The sequence below is a fragment of the Scyliorhinus canicula genome, chromosome 1, assembly GCF_902713615.1.
Source record: "Scyliorhinus canicula chromosome 1, sScyCan1.1, whole genome shotgun sequence".
In the NCBI taxonomy this organism is placed as follows: domain Eukaryota; kingdom Metazoa; phylum Chordata; class Chondrichthyes; order Carcharhiniformes; family Scyliorhinidae; genus Scyliorhinus; species Scyliorhinus canicula.
The window spans coordinates 94,238,402-94,263,794 of record NC_052146.1 but is presented as its reverse complement, the minus strand read 5'-3'; the positions used below and the strand labels follow the sequence as shown (position 1 = coordinate 94,263,794).

Genomic DNA, 25,393 nt, shown 5'->3' with positions numbered 1-25,393 from the left:
AATGGCCTCCTTCTGCACTGTAAATTCTATCATTCTATGACCTGAGATTCACAAGGGAACATTTACTGTTTCTTCTGTCCTCTGAGAGCAACTCACCATTAATTAAAATGTCTGCAGCCCGAAACAATGTAATATTTCCAAATTTGCCGATGGCACAAATCAAGTGGCTCAATTCAAGTTTGAGTTATGAGGAGGATGCAAAGATGCTTGGAGAGGCAAATATGAAGTGAGTGGGCAAATATTTGGCAGGTAGAAGACGATGTGGATAAATGTACAGTTATTCACATTAATAGGAAACGCAGAAACAGAGAGTATTTCTTAAATGGTGAAGTGTTGATGTTGAATGGTACTACGGTATCCTTGCTCATGCATCACTGAAAGCTAATGTGCAGATATGGCAAGCAATTAAGAAGGCAAATAGTACGTTGACCTTTATTACAAAAGGGTTTGAGTACAAAAGGAATGGTGTCTTACTGCAATTATATAGAGCCTTCGTGAGACCACATCTGGAATATTGCGCACAGTTTTGGTCTCCTTTCCAAAGGAAAATAGATTTGCCGTAGAGGGAGTATAGCAAAGGTTCACCAATAAACAAAACTCTTGCAAGACCCAACAGGGTAGATGCAGGAAGGAAGTTTCCCCTTGCTGTGGGGGAGGGGGGTGGGGGTCTTGAACCAGGGGACAGTCTCAGAATAAGGATCAGGCCATTTAGGACTGAGACCAGGAGAAATTTCTTCCCTCAGAGGATGGTGAATCTTTGGAATTCTCTACCCCAGAGGGCTGTCGTGACTCGGTCGTTAAGCATGCTCAAGACTAAGATTGATAGATTCCGACATATTAAACACAAAGGATAAGGAGTAAATGCAGGAAAATGATGATGAAGTATAAGATCAGTCATGACCTCATTGAATGGCGGATCGGGCTCGAAAGGCTGAATGTTGCATGTTTCAGTGAGAACCTCCCATTCTTCTGAACTCCATGGAACATAAGACCATAAGCTACAGAAGCAGAATTAGGCCACTTGGTCCATCAAGTCTGATCTGCCATTCGATTAAGGCTGATATGTTTCTCATCCCCATTCTCCTGCCTTCTCCCCATAACTCCTGATCCCCTGATTAATCAAAAACCATCTATGTCTGCCTTAAAGACACTCAGTGAATTGGCCTCTGCAGCCTTCTGTGGCAGTAAGTTCCACAGGCTCGCCACCCTCCGACTGAAGAGATTCTTCCTCATCTCTGTCTTAAAAGGTCGTCCCTTCAGTCTGAGGCTGTGTCCTTGGGTTCGAGTCTCTCGTACGAGTGGAAACATCTTCTCCACGTTCACTCTATCTCGGCCTCTCAATATTTTATAAATTTCAATGAGATTCCCTTAATCCTTATAATAATCTTTATTAGTGTTACAAGTAGGTTTACAGGAACACTGCAATGAAGTTCTTGTGAAAATCCCCCAGTCGCCACACTTCGGCGCCTTTTCGGGTACACTGAGGGTGAATTCAGAATGTCCAATTCCCCAAGAAGCACGTCTTTCGGGACTTGTGGTTGGAAACTGGAGACCCAGCACCTGGAGGAAACCCACGCAGATAAGAGAAGCACATGCAGACTCCGCAGAGACAGTGACTCAGGCCGGGAATCAAACCGGGTCCCTGGTGCTGAGAAGCAACAGTGCTAACCACTGTGCTACCGGGTCTAAACTCCATTGACCCACAGTCTTCTACCGCGCCTCATATGACAAGACCGTCATTGCAGGGATCACTCCTGTGAACCTCCTCTGAGCCCCCTCCTAGGCCAGCACATCCTTCCTTAGATAAGGGGCTCAAAACTGCTCACAATATTCCAAATGGGGTCTGACCAGAGCCTTATACAGCCTTAGCAGTACATCCCTGGTATTGTATTCTAACCCTCTCAAAATGAATGCTAACATTGCATTTGCCTTGCTAACTGCCAGCTGAACCTGCATGTTAACCTGAAGAGAATCCCGAACTTGGACTCCTAAGTCCCTTTGTCCTTCTGGGGTGCAATTCTCCCCTATCCGGTGGGGCGGGGGGTCCCGGTGTAGCGGAGTGGCGCCAACCACTCCGGCGTCGGGCCGCCCCAAAGGTGCAGAATTCTCCGCACCTTTAGGGGCTAGGCCTGCGCCGGAGAGGCTCCCGCTACGCCGACTGGCGCCAAAACCGGTTCGCCGGTCGGCGTGAGTCCCCATCGGTACATGCGCGGTGGAGGGGGTCTCTTCTGCCTCTGCCATGGTGGAGGCCGTGGCGGTGGCAGAAGAAAAAGAGTTCCCCCACGGCACAGGCCCGCCCGCCGATTGGTGGGCCCCGATCGTGGGCCAGGCCACCGTGGGGGCACCCCTGGGGTCCGATCGCCGATGCACCCCCCCAGGACCCCGGGGGCCCACTCGCGCCAGCAATCCCACCGGCACAGAGGTGGTTTAAACCACGTCAGTGGGATTGACCTGTCAGCGGCGGGACTTCGGCCCATTGCGGGCCGGAGAATCGCCACGGGGGGGCACGCCGATCGGCGCGGGGGGAACACCGATTGGCGGGGCGTGATTCCTGCTCCCGCCGATTCCTGGGTGGCGGGGAAGTCCGGCCACGGTGGGGGCCCCGAGCGATTCCCCGACCCTGCGGGGAGTTGGAGAATTCCGCCCCTGATTTCCAAAGCCGTTTCCCGTTTAGAAAATAGTGTATGCCTCTATTCCCCCTACCAATGTGCATAACCTTACATTTGTCCACATTGTATTCCATCAGTCACTTCTTTGCCCACTCTCCTAACCTGTCCAAGTCATTCTTCAGCCTCCCTGCTTCCCCAGCACTACCTGTCATAGAACCCCTACAGTGAAGAAGGAGGCCATTTGGCACTTGGAAAGAGAACCCTACCTAAGCCCAACCCCTTATCCTATCCCGTAACACCACCTAACCTTTTGGATACTAGGGGGCAATTTAACATGGCCAATCGACCTAACCTACTCATCAATGCACTGTGGGAGGAAACCGGAGCACCCGGAGGAAACCTGCGCAGGCATGGGGAGAAAGTGTAAACTCCACACAGTTACCCGAGGCTGGAATAAAATCCGGGCCCGTGGAGCTGTCAGGCAATAATACTAATGACTGTGCCACTGTACTGTCCCTCCACATATTTTTTTATCATCTGCAAACTTAGCCACAATGCCCTCAGTTCCTTCTCCCAGATTGTTAATGTATACATAGACAGTCTATTTAATCTTTCCTCATAGGAGAGCAATGAAATATTTAGCTGAACAAACTATAACTGTATGATATTACTGTTGAATTTGCAAATGTTGGGCAGGGAAAAAACAGTGGCGGAATTCTCCGACCCCCCCTGCAGGGTCGGGGAATCGCCCGGGGCCGGCGTAGATCCCGCCCCCGCCGTGGCTGGAATTCTCCGCCACCCGGGAATCGACGGGAGCGGGAATCACGCCGCGCCGATCGACGTGCCCCCCGCAGCGATTCTCTGGCCCACAATGGGCCGAAGACCCGCCGCTGACAGGCCTCTCCTGCCGACGTGAATTGGAGCACCTCTGGTGCCGGTAGGATTGGCGGCGCGAGCGGGCCCCCGGGGTCCTGGGGGGGCGCGGGGCGATCAGACCCCGGGGGGTGCCCCCACGGTGGCCTGGCCCGTGATCGGGGCCCACCGATCAGCGGGCGGGCCAGTGCCATGGGGGCACTCTTTTTCTTCCACCGCCGCCACAGCCTCCACCATGGCAGAGGCCGTAGAGACCCCCTCCATTGTGCATGCGCCGGTGGTGACATCAGGACCGTTGATGCACCGGTGCATGCGCAGACCGGCGAAGGCCTTTCGGCCAGCCCCAACACCGGGCGGCGGGTGCCAAAGGCCGTTGGCGCCGGTTTTGGAGCCGGCCGGTGGAGCGGAAACCACTCCGGTGTGGGCCTAGCCTCTAACGGTGTGGAGAATTCCGCACCTTTGGGGAGGCCCGACGCCGGAGTGATTGGCGCCACTCCGCTACGCCGGGACCCCCCGCCGGGTAGGGGAGAATCCCGGCCCAGAGTCCTGCTTTGGGCGCATTTAGCGTGTGTTCCTCGACATGATGCTGAGAACAACCCCGCTATCAAACAGGTCTCTGTTTTTTTTTTGTCACTGTGAGGACTGCCTCGCCAAGGCCGCGCTTACCTTCATTTCCTGCACTGATGAGTTCAGGAAGAGATCAGGGCACCATTTGTGGTCGCTCGACTCCTCACCGTGGCCCCTGGACCACTTCCAGTCTCCCAACTTAGCTATTAGGGGCCCTTGTGCCCCCCCGCCTCATAAGCACAGGACACCCCGATCCTCAGCAACCTGACACCCAGGCGCCTTGGCACTGCCAGCCTGGCAGAGCCAGGGTGCACTGCCAAGTTGGCAATACCATGGTGCTTAGGTTGCAATGCCAAGGTACTAGGCTGGCACCCCGAGGCCTCCAATGTCCTGGGAGACACCCCCCTCCACGATTGTGTAGACCAGTGCTAAGCAGCGCCATGGCGATGGTCTCCCAGGCACTGACGCTTGTTCTCGGTTCCTGGGTATCTCTGGCGCAGACACATTTAAGTGAGCCTAACTGTTCACTTAAATATCACAGGGCATGATCCAGTTTGTGACATCTTGTGGGATCTCATTAGAATCGTGAGTCGATTCAAGCGTCGCAAATCTCGTGAGATTTAACAACCTCGTCACATCACTGAATCGGGTGCAATGAGGCCATTCGATCGCTGCTGTTGTTTATAGTTTCACTATTTTTGCTGACGAATATTATTAACCAGGTAGCAGATCAAGGTTCCAACTAGGCTTAGAGTGGAATACCATGTAAATGTCAGAAAAATGAAACCAGTAAACCTATTAGGTATAAATGGAAGAAATAAATGTAATTCATAAAAGGAATATTTTGTAACTCTATTTTTAGTCCAGGAAGGATAGTTCTATGAATGTGGAAAATCAAAAGCTGATCATCCACACTTGAAAATTATCACAATCTGCTCAATGGCATTTAATCTTCTCATGAAATGTTAACAATGTGTACACTTAGGCTATCTCCTTGCTCTTGGTGTCTTCCACACATAAGAGTGAACAAAAGAAGAGGATTGGATATGTTTTTTGATGTGGAAGATTGTTAGGATCTGCATTGCCCTCCAGAAGTCTGAGAACACGCACAAACAGATCCAAAACAGCTTCTTCCCCGCTGTTACCAGACTCCTAAACGACCCTCTTATGGACTGACCTGTTTAATACTACACTCCTGTATGCTTCACCCGATGCCGGTGAATTTACATCGTGTACCTGGTGTTGCTCCATTATGTATTTTTTTTTCCATTTATTTTCTTTTAATGTACTTAATAATCTGTTTGAGCTGCTCGTAAAAAAATACTTTTTGTTGTACCTCGGTACACGTGACAATAAACAAATCCAAATCAATCCAAAGAAATGGTGGTGGAAGTAGCCATTTAATGGGGAGAAAATTGAACCTCGTACAGACATAAAATGGATACAATAAGGCCCAATTTCGGAACCAATTGCCTCCCTACCCAATATTGAACCATCACATTTTTGAGAAATTCTTGGTTACTTCTTGAATCCCTTACAGATGAAATGAGAGGCATCAAGTTTCTTTTAGATTCAACAATAACAACTTTTGACATGACACCTTTAACATCGCAAAACATCCTGAATCATTTCAGAAGCTTTATCAACAAAACATTTTGACACGAACAGGAGTGGATATCAGGACATGTGACATTGGTTCATCACACAGGTCGGTTCCCTTTCAGAAATGGTTCTGTGATGTATGGAGATGGCCTGCTCCTTTCGGAAGCAGTCGAAGCAATGGCCAATATCCAACATTATCATTTTTTAAAATTAAGATTATTTCTCAAGGACCCATGTGCTGCTTGATGGCCACTGACGTTCGCGATCGCCTTCTCCTGCTGCACTTACCTGAGGCTACTCATACAAAACACACGGCAGACATCTGGGTGTAATCACAGAACCATACACTGCAAAAGAGGCCCTTCAGCCCATCGGGTCTGCACCGCGCATGAAAGACACCTGACCTGCCAACTAATCCCATTTCCCAGCACTTGGCCCATAGCCTTGAACGTTGTGACATGCCATGTGCTCATCCAGGTACTTTTTAAAGGATGTGAGACAGCCCACCTCTACCACCCTCTCAGGCAGTGCATTCCAGACCGTCACCACCCTCTGGCTAAAAACATTTTTCCTCAAATCCTCCCTTAAACCTCCTGCCCCTCACCTTGAACTTGTGTCCCCTCATGACTGATCCTTCAACTAAGGGGAACAGCTGCTCTCTATCCACCCTAACCATGCCCCTCATAGGCTTGTACACCTCGATCAGGTCACCCCTCAGTCTTCTCCGCTCCAGCGAAAACAACCCAAGTCTATCCAACCTCCCTTCATAGCATAAATGTTCCATCCAGGCAACATCCTGGTGAATTGCCTCTGCACCCGCTCCAGTGCAATCATATTCTTCCTATAATGTAATGACCAGAATTGCACACTGTACTCCAGCTGTGGCCTCACCAAAGTTCTTTACAACTCCAACATGACCTCCCTGCTTATGTAATCCATGCTTCGATTGATGAAAGCAAGTGTGCCATAGGCCTTTTTCACCACCCACTTAACCTGCTCTTTCACCTTCAGAGATCTATGGACAAACACGCCAAGATCCCTTTGTTCCTTGGAACGTCCCAGTGTCAGGCATTCATTGAATACTTTCTTGTCAAATTTCTCCTTCCAAAGTGTACCACCTCACACTATTCAAGGTTAAATTCCATCTGCCACTTTTCTGCCCATTTGACCATCCCATCTATATTTTCCTGTATTCCAAGGCACTCAACCTCACTATTAACCACCCGGCCAATCTGTGTGTCGTCCACAAACTTACTGATCCTACCCCCCCACATAGTAATCTATCTCGTTTAAATAAATGACAAACAATAGGGGACTCATCACAGATCCCTGTGATACACCACTGGACACTGGCTTGCAGTGACTAAAGCAGGGGTGGGCAAACTACGGCCCACGGGCCGCATGCGGCCCGCCAAAGGTCTTTATGCGGCCCACCAAGATCAAGTCATTAAAAAAAAAAATTTCTTTTTTTGAAATTTTTTTTTTAATTTTAAGGTTAATGGTGGGGGCTGTTGGGTTACTGGTATAGGGTGGATACGTTGACTTGAGTAGGGTGATCATTGCTCGGCACAACATGTGTTTCATGTGAAGTGTCTACTTTAAAATATTAATTAATAAAAATTAATTGCTTTTTTTTCTTTAAACTGAGTTACTTTGTTTTTCAAATAAATGTGCTTCATGTAAAGTTTCTACTTTAAAATATTAATTAATAAAAATTAATTGCTTTTTTTTTCTTTAAAAACCTTTTATTTTGGCTATTTTAAATATTAATTATTTTACTTAATATACTATGCGGCCCTTTAAAATTGTGAATTTCTGAATGTGGCCCTTGCACGGAAAAGTTTGCCCACCCCTGGACTAAAGCAACCGTCTGTCATTACCCTCTGCCTCCTACAGCTAAGCCAATTTTGAATCCACCTTATCAAGTTACCTTGTAATCAACTCATCCAATTTTTTTAGATATGGCCCCCGGGTCCTTTCTTTGGCTCTATTCACGTCTCACAGCTTAGGAACGTGTTGATGAGTCCTATGCATTGAAAATCAAGCAAATTTCCACCTCAATAATTTTTAAGAGCTGATTCAATAAAGAATTGACTCAGAAAATTGTAAGGAGTTGAAGGGATAATGCAGAGAAGTGGGACTAAAGGAATAGTGCTTTCAGAGAGTCAAACCCAGCACAATGGGCTGAATGGCCACCCCATGTGCTATGAAGCCCGATGATTATATGGTTCTATTGCATGTTATTCATTTTGTTCCTTTGCGTACTTTTAAGAGCTGATGTAGCCAACAACATACCCTTTATGAATTAAGTGGTGCTGTAATCTTGGTCAGGAGCCAGAGTTCTTCAATGAGCATGGCTTGCTAATATATCAGTTCAGTGCAATGATAGGTAAGATTGTTGAGGGATTTTTACACAGTCTTTGCCTTGCCAGTAACACATTTTCAGTGGCACAAGCTACTTATTCTACATTGCTACTTAAAATGTCTTGGAGCTCGGAGTGTTGGAAAGACATTTTACTTTGAAATTACTTCTCCATACCATCCTTCTGAAATTAGGGGTTATCCCACAATCTCAAACACAAATCATTAGAATGAATGGAGGAGACAACACACCAGCAGAAAGCACCTTGACTGGATACATTGGTACAGATTGTAGCCACAGGGATTACTTGCAGAATAGCTGCAGTCAATTTACATTCAGTTTTTCCTCACACCTGAATTACTCGACAGTCATATCACCCGAGGGAGGCACTAAGGGAGTCCATGCAACTTTCCAAAGGGTGAGGAACATTGAAGCGGAGGTCATCTTTGTGGCACTCTGACAACTACTGGGCTGGAATGACATTGGCAGAGGCCAAGCATGCAGTTATCTACCACAAGACACCAGGGAGTGGGGTATGTTGTGATACGAGATACATTTACATTTAAGGGCACATATCCTAACTGCTGTCAACCACTACCACCTCCACAGGATGTGATATATTACAAATAACAAAGAAAAGTACAGCAAAGAAACAGGCCCTTCGGCCCTCGAAGCCCGTGTCGACCATGCTGCCCGACTAAACTACAATCTTCTACACTTCCTGGGTCCGTATCCCTCTATTCCCATCCTATTCATGTATTTATCAAGATGCCCCTTAAATGTCACTATCGTCCCTGCTTCCACCACCTCCTCCAGCAGCGAGTTCTAGGCACCCACTACCCTCTGTGTAAGAAACCTGCCTCGTACATCTACTCTAAACCTTGCCCCTTGCACCTTAAACCTATGCCCCCTAGTAATTGACCCCTCTACCCTGGGGAAAAGCCTCTGACGATCCACTCTGTCTATGCCCATCATAATTTTTTAGACCTCCATCAGGTCGCCCCTCAACCTCCGTCGTTCCAGTGAGAACAAACCGAGTTTATTTAACCATTCCTCACAGCTAATGCCCTCCATACCAGGCAACATCCTGGTAAATCTCTTCTGCACCCTCTCTAAATCCTCCACATCCTTCTGGTAGTGTGGCGACCAGAATTGAACACTATACTCCAAGTGTGGCCTAACTAACATTCTACACAGCGTTCTGTATCCTCCAACAGTCCTCATCGCTATCCGCAATTCCACCAACCTTTGTGTCATCTACAAACTTACTAATCAGACCAGTTACATTTTCCTCCAAATCATTTATATATACTACGAACAGCAAAGGTCCCAGCACTGATCTCTCCGGAACACCACGAGTCACAGCCCTCCAATTAGAAATGCACCCTTCCATTGCTACTCTCTGCCTTCTATGACCTAGCCAGTTCTATATGCACCTTGCCAGCTCACCCCTGATTCCGTGTGACTTCACCTTTTGTACCAGTCTACCATGTCAAAGGCCTTACTGAAGTCATATAGACAACATCCACTGCCCTACCTGCATCAATCATATTTATGACCTCTTTGAAAAACTCTATCAAGTTAGTGAGACATGACCTCCCCTTCACAAAACCATGCTGCCTCTCACTAATACATCCATTTGCTTCCAAATGGGAGTAGATCCTGTCTCGAAGGATTCTCTCCAGTAATTTTCCTACCACTGACGTAAGGCTCACCGGCCTGTAGTTCCCTGGATTATCCTTGCTACTCTTCTAAAACAAAGGAACAAAATTGGCTATTCTCCAGTCCTCCGGGACATCACCTGAAGACAGTGAGGATCCAAAGATTTTTGTCAAGGCCTCAGCAATTTCCTCACTAGCCTCCTTCAGTATTCTGGGATAGATCCCATTAGGCCCTGGGGACTTATCTACCATAATATTTTTCAAGACGCCCAACACCTCGTCTTTTTGGATCTCAATGTGACCCAGGCTATCTGCACACCCTTCTCCAGACTCGACATCCACCAATTCCTTCTCTTTGGCGAATACTGATGCAAAGTATTCATTTAGTACCTCGCCTATTTCCTCTGGCTCCACACATAGATTCCTTTCAGTGAGCCAACCCTTTCCCTGGCTACCGTCATGCTTTTTATGTACGTGTAAAAAGCCTTGGGATTTTCCTTAACCCTATTTGCCAATGACGTTTCCTGACCCCTTCGAGTCTTCCTGACTCCTTGCTTAAGATCCTTCCCGCTTTCCTTATATTCCACACAGGCTTTGTCTGTTCCCAGCCTTCTAGCCCTGACAAATGCCTCCTTTTTCTTTTTGACGAGGCCTACAATATCGCTCGTTATCCAAGGTTCCTGAAATTTGCCGTATTTATCCTTCTTCCTCAAAAGAGACAGGATGTGATATATTAGTCCAGAAGCAGCAGGGGTACAGATCTTATGCATATACATAGTCACCCAGTTAACTCCAGTTGTAGTGGAGTGCGCTGTGATATGAGCTACATGTACTTTTAAGGGTGCATATCTTAAACAGAGCATCCCGCCAGCAGAAAATCCAGCTCCAGGTCTTCACACTCAAAGAACAAAAGGCAAACTGATTTTTGAGATCTGCTGCGCTCAATTCTTTATGTGCTGATGAAGGAGCAGTTTTGTACATTATAACCGTGAGGACATTTCAAAAATACTTGTGAGCTGCAGAGCTGTGGGATGTCCTGAAGTCACTAAAGGTGTGATGTAAATGCAAGATTGTTTTCAATTCTTTGTTTAAAAAATGATTTGGCAATCAACCTATTTATTTTACTGCCAAAAATATGTTTAGCATTAGCTTCTATCTTCACGCCGTGCAACAAACAGTTTGGAAAGATCACACAGATTACGGGCAGGATTCTCCGGCCGTTCGCTGGCGGCAGGATTGTCTGTTCCCACGAGCAGCTCACCCCTACCGGTGGTTTCCCGGCAGTGTGGGCTGGTTTCAATGGGAAAATCCCATTGACAAGCATCAGGAGTAGAGAATCCCGCCGCCAGCGAACGGCGCAGCAAAATTCTCTGTCCTCGCTAGCAGCGATAGCAGGATAGACTCACAACAGAGAATCCAGCCCTACATCTACCTACATAGCTGTTGCAAAATAATACTCGAATATTGAATGGAATTCTCCACTCCCCTTAGATCGGGAATGCCAATTGGGTGGAGTATCCCACGTTATGCCCAAAAACGGGTTCAGCGCCAGACAGCAGTACCAGCCTCCGGTCCCGCCCCGGCGGGAACATGCAAACAGCTCATATGCATTCATTTGAATGCGATTAACAGGCTGGTCACCCAAATTTCCACCCCCCTGTTATGCACAGTCGTCGTCCCCAGCGGGAACTCCACCAGATGAGCTTTAGTACAAGAATTGACAAGTGCTATCCTGGCGCTCTGGACCACGAGGGGAGTCAAGATTCATGTTCCCCTCTGCCGTTGCCAGGTTGCAGAGGGAGTTTTCCCTAAGGGTCCTGAGGGTTAGGTGGACTCGGGCTAAGGTTAAAGGGTTGATACCAGGATCCTCCCCCGGGATGAGGGGCCCCCATCTCTGGACTGCTTTTTCTAGCCCTGGGCTCACTCTTGGCATGGTGATCTCAGATAGCCCTCTGTTAAAAATAATAATAATAATAATGTTTATTGTCACAAGTAGGCTTACTTGTAACACTGCAATGAAGTTACTGTGAAAAGCCCCTAGTCACCACACTCCGGCACCTATTCGGGTACACAGAGGGAGAATTCAGAATGTCCAATTCACTTAACAGCACGTCTTTCAGGACCTGTGGGAGCAAACCCAAATCATCATCCTTGTCTGACCTGTTTAAACTCTGAGGTGCTGTTTTCACTCTGAACTGCTCTGCTGACAGCTCGTGAGCAGACCAGACAGTTCGTTGAGCAGTCAAGTCAGGAAGGCTTTCCCTTTCCTCACATTTTCACCCTCAGCCTTATGCTTTTAAAATTGCTGCTTTTAAAGTAGCTGAGCCTTCCTAGAAAGCCCACAACACTTGAAAAGAGTAAAAATCCACTGAGATCCTTTGAAATGCTCTGCATTAATTCAATTTCACAGTATCTTTAACTAGCCTTTGATTGACAGCTTAATGGTTTAAACACAGCAGGCAGGAGATTTGGTTATTTATCTTCCCCTTCACCTGTGAACACATCTGAATTACCTTCCATTGATCCTAACCAGAATGTTAAAACCATGTTTGTTCTGATTGACAGCCGCTGACCACTTCAACAATGCGGAGTGTGTTCTGCAGTTAGAAAAGAGGAAGTGAAAGCACTTAGCTTTATAAAGGGTCAATCTCACACGTGCATGGTGTGGGGTGGGATGGCCCATTATCCCGAGGGAGAGGGGAACTCCTCTCCCCAATGCGGGGTTGGGAGTGCTCCGCATATCAGAGGGGGACCTGCCTCTGGATGCTGGGATCGGGACGCACATTCAAAATGGTGGCTCAACAACAGTAAATGTAGGGAGATTGGCATGCTCGCCGTTTTGTGTAATTTAGTAAAAATATGAGAATACCACCTTGGCGACACTCCTAGAGCCAGCGGGATACAGTCCTGACTATCCGCTGGTGGGAGCACTTAGTTTTCAAACCGAAGAATCTCGCCCATTGAATTTATATGGCTATTTGCTCATCATACTGAGCAACTTTTGCATTGTTGAGCATTCATTAATTCTCTATAATTGAAGTATTTTCTTTCATTGAAAGTTTCAATAAAACCTCAAAATTGGATTATGCATGTATGTGATAAAAATGTGGAATAATGAATTGTGCAGAATTGATCAAAAATGCATGGCTCACTGACAGCAGAGCTTGTTTAATGCTTCATATGGAAGAGTAAAATGCATTTAATCATCTTCACAACAGTATTATTTGGGCTTTTCCAAATGTGTTTATGTAGGTCATTTAAGTACCTGGTTTCTCATATTTCATTTCACTTGAAATGACGGAAGGGGGGGGGGATAGTTTATAAAGATATAATCCGGGGTACCAAAGTTTCTAAATTGCAATTTTTTACACACTGTACAAATGATACCACCCCCCCCCCCCCCCCCCCCCCCCGCATGCGCAATCTGTAGAATCAGTCTAATATTAATTAGTATCTTAAGATTTGTTTGAGTAGCAGGATATGTTCTCACTGCCTCTGCACAGATAGAGTTCATTGACTCTCTTATTTCCATTTTGCTGGGATCAGTTTTATAATTTGAAATGCAAGCTGTAAATCAATACAGTTAATACAATTCTAGCTCAGTTGTAATAATTTTGTTTTTCTGTTTTCTCATGATTCTACCCAGCCTCCCGCCCCTCCCCCTTCACATCCCAAAGGCACAGACACATGCTGTGGTGCAGTTGCACTTTCCCAAGCTATCCTCCCTAGATAGTTGCCCAACTTCTAGTCTGTCACATTGACATTTCAAACAATATCTTTAACTATCAGGACATTGACCTTTAAAGACACTGGAGCTTCTCAGTGCTTTCCCATTGTCTGCCATTCTGGAACTGATCGAAGATGGCAGCTCAAGAGTTTAGCTCAGTTTAGAGATTGACTCGTGGCAGAGATTACCTAACTACAGCAAGCCGGATAGGACATATAGTCCCGTTGCATTTCAAAACCCAAACATCCTCCTTTTCATTACGAACAAAAGTGGGGAACTTGGAGAAATCAGTTACACATGATCGTGCATGGAAATTTGTCTTTTGTTCGGGAGGAAAAAGGAGATGTTTATGTCCTTTTGTTTCTTATGAAAAGGAGGACATTTGAGTTTTGAATTGTAACAATACTACCTGTCCTATCTGGCTTTCCCTAGTCATGCGACCCCTGTCTTGAGGCAATCTCTGTTTGCTGCTCATCTTCAATCAGTTCACTAAAGACCTAGAATGAGAAAACAGTGAGAAGCTCTGCTGCCTTCAAACACAAAACTAATGAATGTGTCAACTCTTCATCAAGGTTGTCATCATATTGGACTAGTCACCTTAACTGAAGCTTGGAGTTTCGGTGGCATCATTCAGGAGGTTTAGGGATATATTTTCATTTGGAAGAACAGGGGAATTCTCGCCAGTTTCCTGGGACCAATATTTATCCCTCAGTATTCATCATAAAAATAGATTATCGGGTTATTATCATATTGCTGTTTGTGGGAACTTGCTGAGAGCAAATTGACTGCCACATTTCTGACATTACAACGATGACTGCTCTTCAAAAGTACTTCATTGGCTGTAATGCACCTTGAGACATCTGGTTATTGTGAAAGGTGCTTTAAAATACAAGGGCGAAATTCTCCGCACCCGCGGAAAGTCGGCAAACGGTCGTAAAAATCGGGACCGTTTTACGACGGTCGCGAAGGCTTCATTTCCCGACCGATTCATTTCCTGGAAATGGGCTAGCAGCGCGGCCGCGTCAATTACGTGCGTGATGACGACGGAACGCGACGACGACACGAACCCGCCCACGTGACGCTGCCCGACGCCGTAAAAAGGCGCGGGCGACCACAGAATCTGTCGGGCAGGATGTCGGAGCCTAGGCGAGCTGCACCTCGCTTTATTGATGCAGACGTCGAGGCGCTGCTCGATGCCGTGGAGCAGAGGAGGGGCATCATCCGCCCGCGTAGAGGGCATCGCCAACCTGCCAGCACGGTACGCCAGGCCTGGCGTGACGTGGCTGCTGCCGTCAGTGCTGTGGGGCAGACCCCTCGCTCAGCAGAGCAGTGCCGAAAGAAGCTACATGACCTCACCAGGTCTGCCAGGGTAAGTGCCATGAGGGTGCCCCCTAGTCACAACCATCCCTCCCCCTTAACTGCCCGGGGGGGGGGGGGGGGGGGGGGGGGGGGGGGGGAGAGGGATTGGGGCAGAGTTATTTGAGGGTGGTTCACAAAGTTGTCACAGACCCAGCGCTCTGGCCCCGAGGAGAGATGCAATCATCTGATGACAACTTGCCCCCCCCCCAAACTGTGCCAGTATCAGAACGGACTTCTGATACCTACCGTTTTGTAATGATCTACCTATGTTTCCTCCCCCAACAGGCCAAGGCCGGTCATAACCACCGTGAGCGGCACAAGACTGGAGGGGGTTCGCCCAACATGCACCCCCTCAGCACCTTTGAACAGAGGGCACTGGACCTTGTTGGGGGGTCTGCCACCCGCGATATCGCGCAATGCGAGGTTGGCGGAACTGCAGCAAGTGAGACAACCCTCCCTGACAAACACCCTCCCCCCCCCATCCTCTGTCCCTTCACACACCCTGCCCACTGGGACACCTCCCCATCCTCTGTCCCTTCACACAGCCTGCCCACCGGGACCGTCCAGCGGCCTGCCGAGCAAATCGAAATAACCCGTCTCATTCTCTTCCCTAGGACGTGATGCCGAACGACCAGGGCCGTCTTGCTGCAGACGGAGACAGGAATCTGCCGCCACCTCACCCGGGGCCTCACAACAGAGGGTGCCCGATCAGCGGGCAGCCCTATCTGCCCCAACCCAATCTGCGGGCCAGGACGCACAGAGGGTTCGAGGTCCACCACCACCACCAGAAATGGCCAGGGACAACCCTCCTGTCGCTGAGCGGCCCCACACCCTGGACGAGGACCTAACCATTGAGAGCGTCGGGCTTGCGGCACTGCTTTCTCCCACAACTTCCATCATCCCAGAGATACACACCCCGGCGGGCCTATTTAGTGATGAGTCTCCTGGGGCACAGTCTGGTTGGCACATCACAGATGAGCAGGTACAGCAGGTGGAGGTCGGAGCAACAGAGGGCCCGGACTCGCGGAGGCCAGACCAGGCCCAGGATGCAGCTGGCTCCCAGACGTTTTCGGAGTTCCTGGAGTTTCTCAACCCACCCGCACAGCCGATGCCTCAGGAAACCCAGGGAAACAATGACGGGATGAGGGCTTCCTTCCAGACTCTGCAGACGCTGTTAGAGGAGTCGATCCGCGTCCAAGAGCAGGGAGTGGTGCCGCTCATGGCAGAGACCCAGTCCGACACCGCACGGGTGGCATCCGCGGTGGAGGCAATGGGTCAGGTTATGCAAGACGTTGGGATTAATGTGCACGCGTCATCCTCGGCCCTGGACAGGGTTGCCCTCTCACAGGCAGCAATGTGCCAGAGCCAAACCGACATTGCCGGCGCCCTGCGGGCCATGGCCGAGTCTCAGCAGGTCATTGGCCAGTCGCAGCAGTCAGTCGCCGAGAGCATCAACCGCCTGACACATGTGCTGGATGGCGTCGTGCACAATCAGGTTGAGATCGCACAGTCCCTGGCGGGAATGTCTAACTCCCTGGACTCCGTCTCTGCAAACCTTCGGATCCTGGTGGATACCGTTGCAGGCCTCCAGGACTGGCAGCGCCAGGTGTCGGTGGTGCGACGGGGAACCTCCCCGTGAGGCCCGGGGGCCACCGGGCTCCCCGAGGGAGGAGGAGGTTTCGGGGCCCGTCCCATTAACTCCATCACGGGACGTCCCGGAATTCTCGGCCTCCCCCCGTCCCATCCCTGGTGCATCGGGTGGGCAGCAGGCAGAGCAGGGTGGCACAATGTCACCCGAGACGCACGCAGAGCAGCCTGGCCCATCAAGGCCGGGTCGCCCCAGGAAACGCTTGGCCAAGGAGAAACGAGTCGAGGGGGGCGATTCGCAGCAATCCTCCTCCACTCCTGCTGTATCATCTGGGGATTCACTTAGACGTAGTGGTAGGGCCCGTAAGGCAACTAAGATAGACACTGAGTAAGTTGGCACGGGTGAAGGGCACAGTTTAGTTGTAGGGGCTAGGGCACCTGTAAATAATTGTTAATATTAAACACACTGTTCCACCTTACTTGTAATACCGTGTGATTGTTCCACAGCCACAGGAATCGTGATGGTGACCGAGTGTCGCTGGGGGTGACGGGTGGTGAAACCACGGTGCCGGGTGTGCAGTCCCTGCCCCTACCCCCCTCCCACAGCTAGCCCACGCGGGCACGTGATGGAGTGTCAGTGACGAACTCAGCGGCCACCAAGGTGGATGGTTCAGCTATTGCCATGGGTCAGACTCTCTCTAACGATTCTGAGCTCACAGCTCTTCGCAGAGCGGGCTGTCATCATTCCACATGGCACTGATCACACCCGCTGACACAGCCATCAATGTTGTGCCATTCCGTCTGGACCCAGTGATAAGCGTCATGTCGAAGTGGAGCAGTGTACACTGAGGGGGGGGGGGGGGGGGGTTTGGTGGTGGCAGTTGTGTGGTGACCCTCTGCATGACTAGTGATGCAGGTGGTGGTTTGGTGTTCATCGGGGACGTCACATGCGATGCGTGAACCGTGCTGCCACCATGGCGTCGCGTGCCCGCCGTCCTTGCCGGGTCCGTCGTGCCGCCTCCTGGACATCACCAGCACCTGGGTCGTGTCTGCGTGCTGCGCCCGCCACTCCGCCAGCGTCCTCCTCCTCCTCCTCCTCCTCCTCCTCCTCCTCCTCCTCCTCCTCCTCCTCTGTGCTGGCACCACTGCCACTAGCTTCTCCCTCCGCCTCCTGCAACAGGTCATCTCCCCTCTGCATCGCGATGTTGTGCAGCGCACAGCAGACCACTACAATGCGAGCGACCCTGTCGGCCTGGTACTGCAGGGCCCCTCCGGAGCGGTCCAGGCACCTGAATCTCATCTTCAGGAGGCCAAGGCAGCGCTCCACCACACCCCTGGTTGCTGCATGGGCCTCGTTGTATCGTGTTTCCGCATTGGTCTGAAGCCTCCGTATCGGCGTCATCAGCCAAGACCTCAGCGGATAACCCCTGTCACCTAGCAACCAGCCCCTCAGCCGGGGGGGACGTCCCTCAAACATCGCAGGGATGAACGACTGCGCTAGTATGTAGGAGTCATGCACACTCCCTGGGAACCTTGCACAGACGTTCATGAACCTCATGTGGGGGTCGCATACCACCTGGACATTAATGGAGTATGTCCCCCTCCTGTTTGTGAACACGTCCCTGTCCACAGCAGGCGGGCGCATGGGGACGTGAACACAGTCGATTGACCCCTGAACCCTCGGTATCCCGGCCACACTGGCAAATCCACGGGCTCGTGAGTCTTGACTTGCTCGGTCCTCGGGAAAGGTGATGTAGCGGTCGGCGATGGCATAGAGGGCGTCGGTCACATCCCGGATGCACCTGTGCACCGATGACTGGGAGATCCCAGAGACGTCCCCGCTCGGAGACTGGAAGGAGCCGGTAGCATAGAAGTTCAGAGCGACCGTCACCTTGATGGCTACCGGGATCGCGTGTCCTCCCCCCGTTCCACGTGGGGCGAGGTGCGACAGGAGTTCGCAGATATGTATCACCGTCTGCCTACTCAGCCGGAGTCTTCTCCTGCAGGTGATGTCCGGCATTGTTAGGAAAGAGACCCGGACACGGTACACCCTCGGCTTTGGTCGTCGCCTCTGACGCCGTGGCTGCACCCTCACTCTCTCCTCTTCCTCTTCCTCCTCCTCCTCCTCCTCCCCCCCCCATGCTGCTCGACGACTGGAAACTCCTCGGCCCTTCCCTCTGCTGCTGCAGCTGGCCCTGCAGCCACTGCGGGTTGTGGGTGTGGATGCTGCAGCATCTCCAAATCCAGTAGAGCTGCCCCAACCACTGCACAGAACATAGCCGTTCTGTTCCCATGCATCGTGCTAACCTACAGAAGGGTGGTGGGAGCAGAGAAACGGGACATGTTAGACGGACGTTAGTCGACACCTCGGCAGCCGCCAGCCATGGGATACCAGTGTGTCCCGGTGGCCTGGTCGCGCTGCTGACACGCGGTCAGCCTAACCCCTGGTCACTTCCTGCATCCAACGGCCAGTAAACTATGTCCTCCTCACGGGTGCGTCAGTGGCCTGTGGCCGGAAGCCACAGGGGAACCAGCGGCCGTGTCCTCGTCACCTGCACACCATGGCATGGTGGCAGACATTTTGTTACGGGGTTGGACGGCTCACTCTCTACCTAACCCCCCCTCTCCGTCGCCCCCCACTGCCCCCTCCGTCTCCCCCACTGCCTCCCCGTCTTCCCCCACTGGCCCCTCCGTCTCCCCCACTGCCTCCCCCGTCTCCCCCCCACTGCCCCCTCCGTCTCCCCCACTGCCACCTCCGTCTCCCCCACTGCCTCCCCCGTCTCCCCCCCACTGCCCCCTCCGTCTCCCCCACTGCCACCTCCGTCTCCCCCACTGCCTCCCCCGTCTCCCCCCCACTGCCCCCTCCGTCTCCCCCACTGCCCCCTCCGTCTCCCCCACTGCCCCCTCCGTCTCCCCCACTGCCCCCTCCGTCCCCCCCACCGCCCCCGTTCTGGACCGCCTCCCGTTCCCAGGGATGCCTTCCCCGTTGTGGCCAGACTCGAGCGGTGGGCTGCGCGGTGGGCTGAGCGGAGGGCTGAGCGGTGGGCTGAGCGGTGGGCTGAGCGGTGGGCTGAGCGGTGGGCTGAGCGGTGCGCTGAGCGGTGCGCTGAGCAGTGCGCAGAGTGGTGCCCTGACCTCCTCCAAGCAGTCGTCAGCCAGGCCGACTGGTTGACGAATTTAAAAAGCAGGTGTGTTTCACGACGTCCAAACAGGGCGCCATGACGTCGGGACTTCGGCCCATCCGGGCCGGTGAATAGCGGGGGGGCTCTCAGTGGCGATTCTGGTCGTGTCAGGGGCGGGAAGGAGGCGTTTGTCGGGAAACGCGACTCCGACAATTTGCGGGGTTCGGAGAATAGCGGGAGGGCGTCGGAACAGCGTCGCCGTAAAAATTTCCGACGCCCGCTATTCTCCGACCCGTCGTGAGTCCGGAGAATCTCGCCCCAAGTCTTTTGGAGGGGAGGTGACGCTAGACATCACCTGGGTGGAGCTCAGGAAACAAAAGTCAGTGAGACAGAATTGCATACCTGTTGCAGTTTTCATCTGAATTTGCTCCTGTTACTCTGAGAGAATATTGAGTGGGTTTTGCAACCAGTGTCAGCTCCTTTTCATCACACTTTCCCTTGTATTCCACCCAAATGGTGCGCAATGCCCAAAACAATAAAGGTGTACGCCAATCCTAATAAGATTCTGTTTGTAATTCAGTACAACAATGATTGCTTCGTATGGATATTCATCTGATCAAAGTGGAGCGGAAGCAAACAGTCATATGCAATTGTACCCCAACAAAAGTCACAATGTGCTCAGGACGGGAGGGAAGAAAATGAAATGGTGGAAGGAACAACATAATGAGTAATGCCTTCAGTGCTGTACAGTGGAACTGCTTTGGTGTTCAGCTTTAATTTCCCATCCAGTCTTGTTTGGATGCAGTGATGTTGTTGCTCCACACATTTGAATTTGTATAAATACTTATGGCAGGTCCTTATTGCGGAAATATGAATGAAGTCCCTTCAACCATACAGTTGACGTCCAATGCGATGACCGTGGAGTTCAGAAGTGGCACTCATATATCAGGGAGAGGATTTCTGCTCTCGTATACTACCACTGACCATTCAGGTAAGGATCCTTTATCTCCAATGCCAATTGGTTATGTTAATAATGAATGCTATCTACCAAAGCCCCATTGTCCCAAACTTGCTTCAGGCTGTTTCAATGTTCTGCAATCCAGAGGCAAATGCATCGAACTGGAGGGCATAGCCATTTCGCAGCAGCCTTCTTGATATCAGTAAGAAATTTCAAAATCTCTTTGGATTGCATTAATGTGAACTTATGTTCCAAGTATAATAATAATCATCTTTATTATTGTCACAAGTAGGCTTACATTAACACTGCAATGAAGTTACTGTGAAAGCCCCTAGGCGTCACATTCCGGCGCCTGTTCGGGTACACAGAGGGGGAATTCAAAATGTCCAAATTACCTAACAGCATGTCTTTCGGGACTTGTGGGAGGAAACCGGAGCATCTGGAGGAAACCCACACCGGGAGAACATGCAGACTCCGCACAGTCAGTGACCCAAGCCGGGAATCGAACCTGGGACCCTGGCGCTGTGAAGCAACCGTGCTAACCTCTACCAATGTTTGGGGATCTTATGCGCTCCTGGTGGTCTGCAGCATTATGCTGAGTCCATGTTTACAGCTAGATATCAGCCATATAGGAGTTCACACCTGTCCACCTACATATGGGCCTAGCTGATACTAAGTGACTCCTGAAATACCTGCTAGAGGGTGGCGGCTGTGTGAGAACAGATGTGTATGTCAAGGTCCCAGATGCCGGACTATTACACAGGATATGCCGCTCTGGACCCAAAGGTCTGGCTAGCGTGACTTGCCCAAATCCCTGAGACAGCTATCTGATGGGCAGTTATATAGTTATCTCATTGTAAAAGGCTGTTCACCAAAGTATATTGACTATAGTCGTTTGGTTGTGTAGAACTTGAATTTGCTAAAAAGAGACACATTGCTGAAATTTTTCATCTTGCACTCATCAGGAAATATGCAACAATGCCACATTTCAAACTATCGCCACAATTTATTCTACAGCAGAAAAGGGTATTGACGATAGGTGTCAATTTTATGTGAATCAGAAAATGGGAGATTTTAGTGGAAGTTGTTTACAGTAGCTTGAGTTTCAACGGTATTTAGCATTGACAGTGAAACAGTTGATTTTTAGTGGAAAGTGACTTGTAAGTAAACAGATTTGTGTAATTTACTTGGTGCGACCTGCAAATGTCTCACCCTTGCTCATTTACAGTTTCTTCCAAACATGCCTGCCAATCTGCAAACCTATCACAACAAATCACCTCCGTGTTTTGTTTTCCATACGATAGATATAGGTTGGAAGCATGTGAAGGCATACCCACTTCTCATGCCCAGTTGACATCACAGAAATATTTAAGACCTGGGCCGGGAATCACCCCTACCCGGCGGTGCGGGGGGTCACGGTGTGTCAGAGTGGCATGAACCAATCCGGCGTTGGGCCGCCCCAGAGGTGCGGAATTCTCCGCACCTTTAGGGGCCAAGCCCTCACATTGAGGGGCTAGGCCCGCGCCAGAGTGGTTCCCACTCCGCCGGCTGGTGTGAACGGCCTTTGGCGCCATGCCAGCCGGGGCCGAAAGGACTTTGCCGGCTGGCGTAAGTCCGCGCATGCGCCTGAGCGTCAGCGGCTGCTGACATCATACCAGCGCATGCGCAGGGGAGGGGGTCTCTTCCGCCTCCGCCATGTTGAAGACCATGGCGAAGGCGGAAGAAAAAGAGTGCCCCCACGGCACAGGCCCGCCTGCCGATCGGTGTGCCCTGATCGCGGGCCAGGCCACCCTGGGATCAGATCGCCCCACGACCCCCCCCGGCCAGGACCCCGGAGCCCACCCGCGCCGCCAATCCCGCCGGTAAGAGAGGTGGTTTAATCCATGGCGGCGGGAGAGGCCTGTCAGCGGCACGACTTCGGCCCATCGCTGGCCGGAGAATCGCCGCTGGGGGGCCCACCGACCGGCGCGATTCCCGCCCCTGCCGAATCGCGTAGGGCGGAGAATTTGGGACACGGCGGGGGCGGGATTGACGCCGGCCCCGGGCGATTCTCCGACCCCCCGGGGTCCTGGACCCTGATCCCGCCCCTGATCCTTATTTTACCAAATCTGTTGTGTTAAATTTTGTATGGTAACACTGAAACCACGCCACAACTAGATTTGTGTCGGGTATTGTTAGCATAACGGTTATGTTACTGGACAAGCAATCCAGAGGCCTGGATTAAGGGTCCAGAAACATCCCACCATGGCAGCCAGGAAATTTAATTCAATTAATTACATAAATCTACAATAGGTCGCAGGATACAGTTTGGGGAGGTAAGGCACCCTTTTGGGATTGGAAAATTAAACATGTTCATGCAAACTCATTGGAACTGTCCAGCTATTAAGCAATTGTCCACCTGTCAAAGAACTGTCAAGGAAGTATCAAAACTGTCAACAAAGGGGGGCATTATCTGCTCCCTCCCCGTGGCATGTTGCTCGGTAGCGGGAAGAGGCTTGCCATTGGCCAGTGGTGACACCAGAATGTCACGCCGCCGTCAATGGCATTTTTCATTAAATCCACCCTCCGTTGCCAGGAAACCCATGGTGGGATTTGCCGTCAGAGGCACCGGAAGATGCAGTTGGTGAGAACGGCCAGAAAATTCCTCCCAAAGTACCCATATTAGATGAGTTGACATGAAGGAGGTAGGGGCCAAGGGCGCAGGTAGAGGGGCATTGGGTGGCAAAGGAGGTATGAGGGGGTCATGCACAGGAGGACTTACGCTTTTGGGGGCCCTGTGCTCCCCTTTGTGGGGCCCCTGGCAGTCGAATCACCCCTGCAGCTATTCCCCTCGACAACTTAAGCTCACAGGTGTGCTTGTGATGGCTCACTGGCTGCCTGGCTGCTGCTGGTTATCTGACCTGGCCTCTGCTCTCGCCCCGTGAGTCCGGTTGCCGGTCCCAGCCCTCTCACTCTCAGCCCTGGTCTCTAACTCTGGCTGAGTCGCTTCACTTGCCGCTACTCCCCAAAAGCCACGATGCCAGCACTTGCCTGGCCTTCGCACCTCCCGACTGCTCACCTCTCGGCTCTCACTCAGCAGCCAGTCTTAGAGCCTCGATGACCACACGTGATCCTGGCTGGCTGCTGCTGCTGGCTATCTGGCATGATCTCTGTTCTCTCGGTCTGGATGTCGCCCAGCCCTCTCACTCAGTCCTGGCCTCAGGCTCTGGTCAAGTTGCCCCACTGGCTGCTGCTCCCCGAAAACCACAACATTGGTGCTTGCGTGGCTGTTGCACCTCCTGACTGCTCACCTCTCGGCTCTTGTTCGGGTAGTCGGGCCTTGAGCCTTGACAACCCTGTGTGTGCTGCTGGTTGGCTGATTGGTTGCCTGGCTGCTGCTGCTGGCTTTGTCTGGACAGACCTTTATTTATTTATTTGCTCGCCCTCCTCAATTTTGGTCTGAAGATCAAGCATTACCCCACTGCTCTCCTCAATGACTGTTGACCAGTGCCTCCTCGTCACCCCACTGAAGGCTTTGCAGGCTCGCACCCTGATGTTAGGTTGGCAACCCCACTTTTGCTTCAGACTTAGCACAGGCCAATGTTAGAAACCTAGGTGCTGCTTTACTTAATGAATGTTCAGAAACTTCACTCCAATTCAGGAGATCTGTCTGAACTGCTGTAAGTCTCCACCACCTCTCAATGTCTGGCAAACTGTTTTCCCACTCTAAAGGGATGTCCACCAATCAGAGCCTGATGTTGTTCTGTATTGCCCGGTGTTCGGCTCATTCTTGAGCCTGTCAGAAAACTCAGGGCCACCAGGAGGGGCCCAACGCTGCAGCACTATGCATTTCATTGGTTAGCACTGGGGGGATATAGGGAGTTTGAGGAGGCTGAGGGGGGGTGACAGATTTGGGCTGCAGGACTGTTTCTAGGTTTGATCTTTTCTTTATTTAAACCCAGTGCCTGTGCACAGAAGTAGACTTTCCACCCAGCCCACTTCTACACCTGGCAGCCTTTGCACTTGTTCCAAGCTTGCCCCCCCCCCCCCCCCCCCCCCCCCCCCCCACCCAAAGAAAAGCCAATCTGTGGGCAGACATTTTTAAAGGTGAGGTCTGCAGGGCCAGGATATCAGCTAACCCGAGGCCGATAATCGGCGACTTTGACTGCGGGCGAGATCTCCCAGCCGTTCACACCAGCGGGATCTTCCGGTCCCTGCCGCGGGTTTCTCGGTTGTTTGGGGTGGATTCAGTTGGAATTCCCATTGACAGCGGTGGGACCAGAAGATCCCGCCACCAGCTAACGGAGGTCTGCCTCCCACTGCCGAGAAACACACCACGGGGGAAGGCCAGAAAATCTCACCCTTTGTGTTTTACATTCAAACTGTCAGATAAACAGATTACTTATAAACTGGTCTATTGGCATACGTAACTGTGTAAAAGTTTATTCTGCCCATTTAAACTGCTAATAAGAATCAATTTTATTTTCATCAATGTGAAGCAATTTATTTTAAAGGTCTCTTACTGCAGTGGCTTTATAATGATTGAGGAACATACAGTGAGCTGAAGCTGTTGGGACTAATAAATTATCCTGTACTTCTGGTGGTGATTACATCAAGGAGCAAGTAGAGACAGAGGGCGGGATTTAATTAAATGGGCAGTGCCAGGATACCACCCTGCCCAAAGGTCATACACCTGGGAGCCTCCGATCCCCTGGGAGACCCCCACAAGTGCCGTTCCATCTGGTGGCCATTTGTGGAGACCAGATGGGGCCGATTTAGCTCAGTGGGCTAGACAACTGGTTTATGATGCAGAACAAGGCCAGCACCAGGGGTTCAATTCCTGTACCAGCGAAGCAATTCAGGAAGGTCCACTTTCTCAACCTTGCCCCTCACCTGAGGCGTGGTGATCCTCAGGTTAAACCACCACCAATCAGCTCTCCCCCTCAAAGGGGAAAGCAGCCTATGTTCATCTGAGACTATGGCAACT

General features: G+C 50.9%; 1 protein-coding gene across 3 annotated transcripts in view; it reads left to right on the top strand.

The window, feature by feature from the left end:
- The window catches only part of si:dkey-34d22.1 (discoidin, CUB and LCCL domain-containing protein 1), a 217,039-nt gene that overhangs the window by 49,769 nt on the left and 141,877 nt on the right, over positions 1-25,393 (top strand). For 2 of the 3 annotated variants that reach the window (XM_038795503.1, XM_038795513.1), the window contains exon 3: positions 20,323-20,460. The exons of the other annotated variant lie outside the window; for it this stretch is intronic. In XM_038795503.1, the coding sequence (XP_038651431.1) occupies positions 20,323-20,460 (138 nt within the window). The remainder of the gene's footprint in view (positions 1-20,322; positions 20,461-25,393) is intronic. 3 annotated transcript variants of the gene reach the window in all.